Source organism: Candoia aspera, chromosome 4, assembly GCF_035149785.1.
Source record: "Candoia aspera isolate rCanAsp1 chromosome 4, rCanAsp1.hap2, whole genome shotgun sequence".
NCBI classification, from domain to species: domain Eukaryota; kingdom Metazoa; phylum Chordata; class Lepidosauria; order Squamata; family Boidae; genus Candoia; species Candoia aspera.
This window is the reverse complement of record NC_086156.1, coordinates 112,930,392-112,943,929: the sequence shown is the minus strand read 5'-3', so window position 1 is coordinate 112,943,929 and position 13,538 is coordinate 112,930,392. Positions and strand designations below refer to the sequence as shown.

General features: G+C 39.3%; 1 gene segment (V, D, J or C); it reads right to left on the bottom strand.

Moving 5' to 3' along the window:
- The window catches only part of LOC134497154 (immunoglobulin heavy variable 3-48-like), a 53,387-nt gene extending 41,598 nt beyond the window's left edge, over positions 1 to 11,789 (bottom strand). Inside the window, 2 exon segments of the V gene segment in view lie at positions 11,291 to 11,658; positions 11,744 to 11,789. Coding sequence covers positions 11,291 to 11,658; positions 11,744 to 11,789 — 414 coding nt within the window.
- Positions 11,790 to 13,538: the final 1,749 nt, after the last annotated feature.

Sequence of the window (13,538 nt, the reverse complement as noted above, 5' to 3'; positions counted from 1 at the left end):
ACCAGATCCCTCACCTCAAGCCAAATCAGATGGAGCCATTTTTTCTCCAATTTCAATTCTGTTATTTCTTATGGACCCAAGGCGCAGAACTGTTTGGCAGATGCCCTGTCTCGATCCATTCACGCAACCTCCGCTACTCACCAGGAGGTACAGGCTACTATATTACAACCTCACAAGTTTTAGCAATCTATGAGGGGCAACCAAACAGAGATTTTAGCAGCAGACAGACAAGCAGAGGACCTATTTACAAGAGTCAGAGTTCAGCAGCAACAGGACCCGTAAGCCAGGGCCAGGATGGATGACCTCCAGAGGGGCCTGCAAGACAATGCCTCCCCATTTAATGTGGAGGCAGGAATCCTCTGGAATAGCGGGCAATTATACATTCCCCCCTCATAGAGGGAAGAAGTACTGAGACTTTGCCATGACCATCAAACGGCAGGGCACGGAGGTGTTTTCAAAACTCTCCATAGAGCTCTGAGAGACTACCATTGGCCTAAGATGACTGCAGACATAAAGGGCTACATGGCTTCTTGTCATACCTGTAGATGATCCAATCCTCTCCCAGGGAAGCCCACAGGACTCTTGCAACCCCTACCCACCCCCAGTAGGCCTTGGGATACCATTTCCATGGATTTCATCACTGATTTACCCCCGGTCCAGGGGCTGACTTCCATACTAGTGGTGGTGGAACTTTTCACAAAAATGGCGCATTTTATTGCTTGCAGTGAAAGCAGTGAAAGACTTTGTATTTCTAGATCCGAAGATTACTGTAGATGCTGACTGCAGTCCGGAAATCAGAAGACGCTTAATCCTTGGGAGAAGAGCAATGACAAATCTCAATAAAATAGTTAAGAGCAGAGACATCACACTGACAACAAAGGTCCGCATAGTTAAAGCAATGGTGTTCCCCGGAGTAACATATGGCTGCGAGAGCTGGACCATAAGGAAGGCTGAGAGAAGGAAGATAGGTGCTTTTGAACTGTGGTGTTGGAGGAAAACTCTGAGAGTGCCTTGGACTGCAAGAAGATCAAACCAGTCCATCCTCCAGGAAATAAAGCCAGACTGCTCACTTGAGGGAATGATATTAAAGGCAAAACTGAAATACTTTGGTCATATAATGAGAAGACAGGACAGCCTGGAGAAGATGCTGATACTAAGAAGAGTGGAGGGCAAAAGGAAGAGGGGCCGACCAAGGGCAAGGTGGATGGACGATATTCTAGAGGTGACGGACTCGTCCCTGGGGGAGCTGGGGGTGTTGAGAACCGACAGAAAGCTCTGGCATGGGCTGGTCCATGAAGTCATGAAGAGTCAGAAGTGACTAAACAAATAAACAACAAATTGAAATATTGGATATGCAGACTTTATCCATCTTGCTCCAGTCCATTAATTTCTAGCATATAAGAGCCTTTTAGCTTCCATCTCTGGATGGATGAACCATTACCTTGGAAGTCTGCTAAAAGGGAAATGAGTTGGAGCAAAAGGATCATTTTCCTTTCTCAGTGTGTAAGAGAAGAAGTTCCAGGCAGCCTGGCTCTGGACCTGAAGCTACAGCTTGAGGAGGGAGGAGAAGGAGGCATATAAAGAGGAAGGGTGTCAGTGTATTAACATACACTTCAGGATAACAGAGAAGCAGAGCTTCTTGGTAGATGGCCTTGGTAGTCTGGACACTTTGATGAATCCCTGCCTCTCTGGCAGATAATCCCTGAATATATGGAATGTTTATTGCACAGTTTAGATCTTTAGAACAATTAATAACGCTTTGATATCCTACCTACTTCCAGGATATTGAATGATGATATCCCATTCCAGGATTTTATCTGAGTCCAGGCTCACCCCAATCACATTGCAAAGAGTGAAGTTGAAATTGGAATGTTCAGGCCATATTAATAATTTTTATTTTCCCTCCAGCAAAGTTTCTGATTCGACACCTATAACAAAAGAGTCCTAAAGTTCTCACTAGAGGGCTGATTTCTTCTTCTCAGGTAGCATATACACAAAAGAAACCCCTCTGTTATGGAAGTAGAGGAAACAAACTGCAGCAAAATGATTGCATTTATCTTTGTCCTTTCATTCCACTTGCTATGCTCTATTGTAGATGGCTGGAAAATGGACACAGAATCACAAAGGTTAATTTTATAATGAATTAGATCTTGGTGAAATACATTATATCCTACAGTCAGATATACATTAGGTTTTCAAAAGCACTTTTTCCTATCTGGAGACACTTATTATTTTGTCCTAACAGGCAAGACAGATTGGGAGATTATGGGAGGTCAAAGTGTGTGGGAACTTCCGGGGAAGATATGGTGAACTGAGGATTACAATGGAAGGAATAGTGGGCCTGTAGACCGACTCTTCATAATTCCTCTCTGGATAAGGAGACGACTTGAGATCACCCACATGTCCTCCAGACAGTGGCTCCTCATGACGAGGCCACAACACAGCAGTCTCCAGCAGGTTTAGCCCTCTGGCAGAAAAGGGAATAGCCATTTTTTTTTGCTGAAGCCAAAGATGGCACCTTTGAAAGGACACCCATTGCTCACTAGTATAAAATTGGTGATCATTAAAGATGGTCTAAGGGTACAGATGGATCTGAAATAAGAGTTTGGAATTAATTATCAGAAACTTCCCCATAGGAAATTTTTATAATTATTGTAAAATTTTGTCTTGTAGAGAGAGCTGTAATTGCAGTGAGTTTTCATCCAAAAATGGTGGAAATGATCAGCCTCAGAAGTGTCGTCCGCTCTGAATACACCCTTTCTACTGGCTGCATATTCAGGGGGATTTTGCAGACCATCAGTGCCCCCTAGTGGAAAATGTGAGAAGATGAGGCAGAAGGCTTAACCCTCCAAGGAGATGCCTGTATTCTAATCGGGGAAGGGAGGTAGGAAGAAGTTACTGAGCTCTGGAAGACCAAACCAGGTCCAGTGAGAGAGGTGGGGATAGAATCAGGGCTTGTAAGAATTAGGGCTGTGTAATAATTACATTATTACAGCAACAAATAGGGAGAAGAAAATGATTATTAAAATCAGGGAGAATAATGAAGACTTAGTTGATAATAAAAGAATCAAAAAACCATTTTATATATATTTTTTCACACTTATATGAAAAACAAGAAATTTCCTTAGATAAAATTGAGGAATATTTTAATAAGCAAAATCTCCCCAAACTCTCACAAACTCAAGAAGTGGTAATTAACAGTCCAATATCAAATCAGGACATAATAGAAGCTATAAAGAAACTCAAAAGAGGAAAAACACCCGGACCTGATGGTATATCGTCAGGATACTACAAACACTTTATAGAACAAATTATAAACCCATTTAGATATTTATTGAATTCGATTATATATGGATCAAAAATACCAGAGACATGGATTGAAGATAATATAACACTTATGCCAAAGGAAGGACAAGACGCAACTCTAACCAAAATTTATAGACCAGTATCATTGTTAAATAATGACTAGAAAAAAATTACTTCAATATTTTCAGAAAGATTAAAAACAATTCTACAAGAAATTATTGATCAAGATCAAAGTGTTTCTTTGCCAAAAAGAAAATTGAAAGTTAATCTATGAACCGTCATCGACATTTTGGATTATGTACAACATCATAACGAATGCCAAATAGCTTCAATATTTTTAGATGCTGAAAAAGCTTTGACAATCTGACCTGGTCTTTTATGATTAAAGTTTTAGAGAAAATGAAATTTGGGGAATCATTTGTGAAAGGGATTGAAGCAACATACACAACACAAAGAGCTAAGATTATACTGAATGACGAATTGAAAGATAATTGCAAAATAGAAAAAGAAACAAAACAGGGATGCCCCCTATCACCTCTCTTATTTATTCTAGTCCTAGAAGTCCTGAATAGAGAAATAAGAGGGGATGGTCAAATAAAAGGAGTAAAAATTAGAAAAAAAAAAAAACAAACAAACAAATTTATAAATTAAAAGCAATTGAAGATGACCTAGTATTCATATTACAAATCCCCTAGGTTCTATAACATTTGTTTAAGAAATTAAAGAAAGTTGGAGAGTGGCAGGATTTAAGGTAAATACAAAAAAACAAAAAAAAAACAAAAATGTTGAGTAAAAGCATGACTCAAAAACAACAAGAAACTTTAATAACTAAATAAGGTTTTACAATAGAAAAAAAGATTAGATACTTAGGAGTAATATTATCAACAAATAATATAAATATTATTTCAAAAGAATTATGTGGAAATTTGGAAGGAAATAAAAATTGATATGGAAAGAAGGGGAAAATTACAACTATCTTTGCTCGGAATGATATCTGTAATCAAAATGGATGTATTACCAAAGATGCTATTTCTTTTCCAAAGATTACCAAAACTAATCAATAAAAAAATAGTTAAAGTATGGCAAAAAGATTTCTCAATTTTTATTTGGCAAGGAAAAAGAAGGGCATTCAATTTAAATTATTACCAGATGCTAAAGAAAGAGGAGGGTTGGGGTTACCAGATCTCAAATTGTACTCTGAAGCTTGTTGCTTTCTGTGGATAAGAGAATAGTTAATGTTAGAAAATCCGAACCTTCTACAGCAAGAGGGAACTTAGATGTGGGTGGCTGCATCTATTTGGAATGAAAAAGCAAAAATGAACAAAGAATTGAGAAATCATACTATTAGAAAAGTATTATTGAGGGTTTGGGATAAATATAACAGTAGATTATTACAAAAAATACCAGTGTGGATATCGCCACAAGAAGCTTTTGCAAGGAGGGAAAGTTCAGATGATTAGACAAATTGGTTAATATAAAAAGATATAATCAAATATGAACAAGATACACCTAGGTTAAAAACAAGAGAAGAAATAGAAGGAGAAGGACACCGGTGTCATTGGTTCACATATATGCAGTTAAATGAACAATTTAAATGAGATAAAAAATATATAAATTTAAAAAAGAAAAAACCTGATCGAAAAACAGTTATATATAAATAATGAGCATATTATGACAAAGATGTAGAAAATGTTATTATAATTAAATCAAGAAGATGAACAGGTCAAAGAGTCTATGATTAATTGGGCATGAAATTTTGGATATAACATTTTATTAGATAAGTGGGAAACGATGTGGACAAAGTGTTTAACATTTACTTTGTGTTATCTTTTATTGGAAAACTTGTACAAAATTATCTACAGATGGAACCTAACCCCACAAAAATATGCAAAATTGTATAAAAACGTTTCTAATGTATGTTGTAAATGTTCACAAAGGGAAGGAACATTTTACAAATCACTTTGCCTTCTGCCAGTTGGAATGCGAGAAATGCATGAAAATGAAGGGACAATCTTCTATCATCCCTAAATCTATATATATATTTGGATAAAGGAGATACACTATCCATTCACATAATATGGATATTCTTAAAAGAATTTTGAAATTTTGGGCAAATCCTTAGAGGAGTCAAGACAGGCGTGTTGAATAAATCTTACCTAAGATATAGAGCAAGGTTACATTTTATAAATAAAAACCTAGCATTCCCATGTGGAGGTTCTGCTGTTGATTTTCATAAATCACAGATCAAAAACTACAAGGTGAGACCATAGAAGTAATTTCAATATTTTTTTTCCATTTAATTTTCCTGTTGAGCAAAGAGGCTGAGCGATTCCAACCTTTCTCCCATCCAGAAGTTACTGGGGAGGGCGGCAGGTGGGGAGGGGGTTTTCCTAAACCACCTAGAACATGACTTTCCCTGGAACTGACTTGAAACCCCCGATCTACGTTCCTTTGCTATTCTAAGTAGTATAACACGACCGCAATTAGGCTACCCTTGGCAGAAAGTTTTTAGGCCTTATTTTCTTACTTCTGCCCCATTCCTTGGTGTCACTCCACACCACACTCTGGCAGGCCTTGCAGCATCCTTATTTTATTACTACATTTCGACTGGTAGCAGAGGAAAATGATTGTAAATGTATTTAAACTTCCAATTGCCTATATGTGTGTGCATACTTTCATGTCTGTGTGTCTCTGGTTGTGTACATATATGTAGTACATCTATGGATAGAGGGAGAGAGGATATATAGACATAGAAACAAATGCACCCAAAGAGGGAGAGGGGAAGATCTGTGTCTCAAGAAAGAGTAAATGAGGGTTGAACTTCAAAACCAATAAAAGAATGAAGAGTTCTAATTACTGAATCAATTCTGTATTTCCTGATACTTTTTGAGAGCAGAACTTGAGAACGATTTCCCTTTGCTGTTTTTAAGGAGGATTAAAAAAAAGAAAAGACACTATTCAATTTATATTCTGTACTGAGATTTGCCATTTTCTTCCCATCCAAATGGAAAACAGATCCCAGAATGCCTAGGCCAAGATCAGCTCTTTGGTCCTCTTGGCACTCAGGCAGCTTTCTCAGCTCCCTCTCAAGTCTCCTGGGAAAATGCAGCCTTCTGGGGCTGAGCTGACTTGCAGAGCTGCTCTGAGGAAGGGAAGGTTTTTGCCCGGCTTCAGACTCACTTCCTCTCACTGTGTCTCCCGCACAGTAATAGACTGCCGTGTCCTCCGTCTTCAGGCTGCTCATTTGCAGATAGAGTTGGCTTTTGGAGTTGTCCCTGGAGATGGTGAACCGTCCCTTCACTTTGTCCGAGTAGTAAATAGTACTGGAACCTGGATTTATGTATGCCACCCATTCCAGCCCTTTGCCAGGGGCCTGTCTCACCCAGCTCATGTCATAGCTGCCGAAGTTGAACCCAGAGCCTTGGCAGGAGAGACGGAGGGACTCTCCAGGCCTCCTCACGTCCCCTCCAGACTCTACCAGCTGGGCCTCTGACAGGACACCTAAAATAAAAGTTGTTTAAATGAGCTCTCCTTTATACAACAATTAAAATGGAAAGAACCTGAATAGGAGGGAACCAATTACCTCTGAGGACTGCTAGGAAGGAAACCAAATTCAGCCACACAATCATTTTTGCTACCGTTAAGGAATAGAGGGGACTTTTCAGGAAAGGATTCAGGAAAGGGCACAAACTTTGTGTTGGTGGGTGTAGCCTGAAAAGAGACATCCTGGGGCTCCTTTAAAGGGGAAATTGTGGCCTGATTTACATATCGCTCAGCATAAAAGAGCCCCTCGGGGCTTTGAGGTATGGATTTATTTCAACACACCTTTCACACATGGGACATAGATGAAAAGGCAGCTTTACACTGGAATAATTAAAGCTTCTGACACATGCTCCTCACTTAATGTACGGGTTTTAAGTTGACAGAAAGAAATCGGGCATTGAAATTTCCTCAAATAGCCATGTTACAGTCCGGAAATAAAGAGAATGGCACATCGGAGTTCAAAATGGTTGCTCCACCGTTGTTCCCTTGACCACGTTCTTTGGAAGAAACCAAAATTAAGTCAGTGCAGACCAAGCCATAAGGCCCAATTAATAGGACACAGATCAATTTTACAAACACATCCAAGCCTCAAAGTTGGAATATAAATCATTGGAAGCCTGTATGATGTTTCTTAATGGTTTGGTTTTTAACTCAGCAGCCGTACTGATTACAAATATTGGGAGGTTTTTGGGTTGCCATTTGTATGGTCTTCTTATCTGTTTTTGACTGCCCAGAGTTAATTCATACTAAGACTCAAAAATCTCGCTCTCCTACACTTATTCCATGGACTGAGAAACAGCAATAAATGACTTTTCATTTTCCAAACAATTCAGTCTGTTCTATATTTAGCAAAGCACATCTGTTCTCAACTCAGATGTGGCTTCATGGTGAGGAATGTAATCTCTTGGGATGTTAAATTTCTTTGAATTGCCTTCAGTGGTCTCTCAGGAAAATGAGAGTAAAAGTAATGATGCCTCCGAAGTGAGACAAGGCCTGCAGACCCTTCCTTTGTCCCCCTCCCCCTCCCCCACCCCACCCCACCCATATGCAAAGCCATTCCGTGTGGCAACACTGCCCCCTGGTGGAAAACCTGAGGAGGGGAGGCATCTACTTAACTTTCCAAAGAGATTCTTGCATTAAGAAATGGTAATTAGGGCTCAAAAGAAATGAAAGAGCTCCAGGAAAGTTATGCTGCTCTAGGGAGTAATCAAAAAACACACTTTTGTTATATGACAGGAAATTCCTTTTGATGGGTTTTTCTATGAGATACTGTATATTCCTGAGGTCGTGTATTCTTATTTTTTCTCCTAAATATCATGAAATCGTGTAAAAACGAGTTGGGAAGGACCATCTTGTTCGTGTAGTACAAACCATCCCTAACTGGTGGGAAGCCAGACCCTCTCTGCAGACCTCCAACCAAAAGAGACTGTTTCAGCCGGACTGAAGCAAGTCCCCCTCGTTCTTCCCTCGGCCTCGTTTTACTACAGGCAGACTGGGTCGGAAGGGCTTATCATTGGTCAGAACCTTCTCTGTACCAGTTCTGAATTCTCTGTGAGAGGTGAATAACTCTGAACATCCCTTGTTCATCTTCTACCATTCATTTGCAAATGATTTTGCTAGATATCAGACTTAGAGGAAATCATAATTCTATCCTCTTTTTATTTTTCTTTATTTCTTCAAACTGTATCCCACTTTTTTTACATAAACTCCATCTCTACATTCACCGGACCCCTTTTGGCCATTTCCTATCCTTCAATTAAAGCAAAAGCTGTCACTGAATATACAGTCCTCAGGATAAAAGAGGCACTCAGTGCATTGACCATCCACCTTTCCTTGAAGGTATATTTCACACAAGAGAGGGGAGAGGAGAGGAGAATTTTATGCTCTTTTTAGTTTTCTTTATTTCTTCAAAATTTAATCCATTTTTCCTAGGTAAATTCCATGTCTACATACGCTGGACTATTTTGGCCATTTTGTATGGTTCAGTTAAAGCAGAAGCAGTAACTGATTATAGAGTCCTCCGGAAAAAAAAGAGGCACTCAGTGCATGGACCTTCCACTTTTCCTTGAAGGTATATTCCACTGAGGGGAGGAGAGGAGAAGGAGGGGAGAGGAGAATTGTCCCTTAATTTACAAATGTCTTTGGATAAAAGAAACCCCAAAGAACTGAATTCAGAACAAGCCAGGAGGAACAATTTATAAGTCAGAGTTTAATGAGATAAATCAGAGGGAGAAACAGAATAGATGGAGCCAGTGGGTTGTTCTTTGCCTATTTGAATGGTTTTTAAGTCAGTAGTTATATGAATTTAATTTTTTCCTTTGTTTGAGTCGGCATTTTGTGTGGTGTTTTTATCAGTTGCCACTTGCCCAGAGTTGATTCAGCCAGATGGGCAGTCATAGAATTTGACAGAGTAATAATAGTAATACCAATACCAATACCAATAATAATAATAATAGCAGTAGCAGTAGCATTAGTAATACCATTGCCATATACCCATAAAAATGCCAGCAAATACACTCTCTCTCTGGACTGGGAAATACTCTTAAGTCTCTTTCTATTCCCCAAAGGGTTCCGTTGCTCTCTATTTAGCAGAGCACATCTGTTGTCAACTCTGACATGGCTTCCCAGTGAGGATTGGAGCCTCCTTAGATGTGAAATTTTCTTGAGACCTTTTTGGTGAACTATTATGGAAATAAAACATATAAACAGAAAAAAACAAGGATGCCTCCAAAATGATAAGTTTGATAAGGATGGAAAGTTTAGATGACAAGTTAAAATGGTTAAGATATAAAGATATAATCAAATATGAACAAGATACATCTATGCTAAAAACAAGAGAAGAAATAGAAGGAGAAGGACACCGGTGTCATTGGTTCACATATATGCAGTTAAATGAACGATTTAAATGAGATAAAAAATTATATAAATTTAAAAAAGAAAAAAAAGTTCAAAAAACAGTTATATATAAATAATGAGAATATTATGACAAAAATGTAGAAAATATTATTACAATTAAATCAAGAAGATGAACAGGTCAAAGAGTGTATGATTAATTGGGCAAGAAATTTTGGATATAATATTTTATTAGAGAACTGGGGGAAAATGTGGACAAAGGGATTAAAATTTACTTTCTGTTATCATTTATTGGAAAACTTGTATAAAATGATGTACAGATGGAACCTAACCCCACAAAAATATGCAAAATTGTATAGAAACGTTTCTAATGTATGTTGTAAATGTTCACAAAGGAAGGAACATTTTACAAATCACTTTGCCTTCTCCCAGTTGGAATGCGAGAAATGCATGAAAATGAAGGGACAATCTTCTATCATCCCTAAATTTGTATATAATTTTGGATAAAGGTGATACACTATCCATTCACATAATATGGATTTTTTCTAAAGAATTTTGAAATGTTGAGCAAGTACTTATAGGAGTCAAGACAGGCATGTTGAATAATTCTTACCTAAGATATAGAGCAAGGTTACATTTTATTAAAAAAAAACGAGCATTCCCATGTGGAAGTTCTGGTGTTGATATTCATAAATCACTGATCAAAAACTACAAGGTGAGACCATAGGAGTTATTTCAATATTTTTCTCCATTTAACTTTCCTGTTGAGCAAAGAGGCTGAGCATTCCAACCTTTCTCCCACCCGGAAGTTACTGGGGAGGACGGCAGGTGAGGAGGCAATTTTCCTAAACCACCTAGAATATGAACTTCCCTGGAACTGACTTGAAACCCCTGATCTACGTTCCTCTGCTAAACTAAGTATTATAACACAACCACAATTAGGCTACCCTTGGCCTGACGTTTTTAGGCCTTATTTTCTGACTTCTGCCCCCTTCCTTGGTGTCACTCCACACCAAACCCTGTCAGGCCTAGCAGCATCCTGAATTTATTACTACATTTCGACTGTTGGAAGAGGAAAATGATTTTAAATGTATTTAAACTTTCAAATGCCTATATGTTTGTGCATACTTTCATATCTGTGTGTCTGTGTGTGTGTACATATATGTAGTACATCTATGGAGAGAGGGAGAGAGGATATATAGACACAGAAACAAATGCACCCAAAGAGGGAGAGGGGCAGACCTGCATCTCAAGAAAGAGGAAATGAGGGTTGAACTTCAAAACCAATAAAAGAATGAAGAGTTCTAATTACTGAATCAATTCTGTATTTCCTGATACTTTTTGAGAGCAGAACTTGAGAACAATTTCCCTTTGCTGTCTTTAAGGAGGATTAAAAAAAAGAAAATACACTATTCAATTTATATTCTGTACTGAGATTTGCCATTTTCTTCCTATCCAAAAGGAGAACAGATCCCAGAATGCCCAGGCCAAGATCAGCTCTTCCTTCCTCTTGGCACTCAGGCAGCTTTCTCAGCTCCCTCTCAAGTCCCCTGGGAAAATCCAGCCTTCTGGGGCTGAGCTGACTTGCAGAGCGGCTCTGAAGAAGAGAGAGTTTTTGCCAGGCTTCAGACTCACTTCCTCCCACTGTGTGTCTTGCACAGTAATAGACTGCCGTGTCCTCCGTCTTCAGGCTGTTCATCTGCAGATAGAGTTGGCTTTTGGAGTTGTCCCTGGTGGTGGTGAAGCGTCCCTTGACGTTTTCCGAGTAGGTAATAGTACTGGAATAAGGATGTATGTATGCCACCCATTCCAGTCCTTTTCCGGGAGCCTGTCTCACCCAGCTCATTTCATAGCTCCCGAAGTCGAATCCGGAGGCTTGGCAGGAGAGACGGAGGGACTCTCCAGGCCTCCTCACGTCCCCTCCGGACTCCACCAACTGGACCTCACACTGAACTCCTAAAAAAAATAAAGGTGTTTCAATGAGATCTCCTGAATACAAAAACAAAAATAGAAGGAAATTCTGTAGAGAGGGAAGAATTACCTTGCAGGACTACTAAAAAGGACACCAGGTTTAGCCAGGGGACCATTTTTGCTCCCTCTAACAAATGGAGGGGAATTGGCAGGAAAGAGGTCAGGAAATTGCACAAACTTTGGGTTGGTGGGTGTTGCCTGAAAGGGGAAACCACGGGGCTCCTTTAAAGAGGAAATTGTCTGCTGATTTGCATATCGCTTGGGATAAAAAGGCCCTCAGGCCATTGATCTCCTAGATTTCCCTGCATCCATTCTAAACTGGTGATTATCAACACAACTTTCCAGTGCTACAAAAAGTGAAAAAGGTTTTTTTTTTTTGCTATGAGGACATAGAAGAAAGGGCAGGTTTACATTAGAGTAATTAAAACAAAGAAATACAAAATTTCACCACTTCTCAAAATTAATTCAACATAAGAGATAATGGACTAGCAATAAGAACTTTTGAAAGAGAAATTTTAGAGCTAGAGGATGAAACGAAGAGCACATCTGGGTTCAGGAAATTTTTTCCGCCTTCCTTGCCCTTTGGAAGACACCCAAAAGAACGCTTAGCAAGCTAGGAAGCACAATTTGTAGGTCAGAGTTGAATCAGAGAAATTGCAGGGAGAGAACAACCAGATAGAGCCTAAGGTGTGTTCTTGGCCTATTAGATTGGTTTTTAACACAGCAGTTGAATGGATTTTATTTATTGCCTGTTTTGGGCTAGTATTTGGTGCTGTGTTTTTATCAGTTGCTTGTTACCCTGCATTAACTTGGCAAGCCGAGCAGCCATACAAATTGAAAAAACAATAACAACAATAACAATAACAATAGTTTGGGTAACCATGGGCCCGTCAGTCTCTCTCAGCCCAGCTCACCTCACAGGGATGTTGTTTTGGGGAAAATAGGAGGAGGAAGGAGTAATGAGCACGTTCCCCACCTTGAGTTATTTATAAAAAATAATAAAGGTGGTACAGAAAATAAATAAATGTAAAAAAAAAAAACTACCAATCCCCTATGATAATAAAAATGCCAGCAAATACACTCCCTCCATGGGTGATAAATGCTAATAAATCATTTTCTATTCTCCAAAGAATTCAGTCTGCTCCGTATTTAGCTAACCACATCTGTTGTCAACTCAAACATGGCTCCACAGTGAGGAGTGGAGCCTCCTGAGTTGTGAAATTTTCTTGAGACCTTTTCAATTAACAATTATGGAAATAACAGAAAAAGGAATGGTGCCGCCCAAAGGAGGCCGTCTCCAATGTCACTTGTTTTATCTCCCTACCCCACCCCCACTCCAGACACAGGCAATGGGATTCCGTGTGGCAATGCTGCCCCCTGGTGTGTGAAGTGAGGAGAGCAGGCCTCTGCCCAATTCCCCACAGAGATGCTTTATGGGCAAATATTTCCTTAATATGCCTATTGCCATTGATAGTAAGAAGGATTATTAAAATACAATAAGTAAGTAAGTAAGTAAGTAAGTAAGTAAGTAAATAATAAAAGTAAAAAAAAAATGATGAGACCATAGGATTTATTTCATGATTTTCTTTCTCTTTCAGTTTGACTGTTAAGGAAAGAGGTGGAAGGAATCCAGTCTTTCCCAGAATCTGAAGTCAGAGGGGAGGACGCCAGGCCAAGGCATCCCGGGGTTGATAGCTGGAGGTAGCAGGAACTACTAGGCAGCTGCTCCGAGGCATGAAGACTGTCCAAACTGTACAGAACCAAGGCTTCTGGGAGAGGAGATGAGCAACAGACCATGTTGGGCTCTCTTGGCTCTGCTTGGCTAAGGGGAGAGCAGTTCAGGATTAAGGAGACTGAACATATAT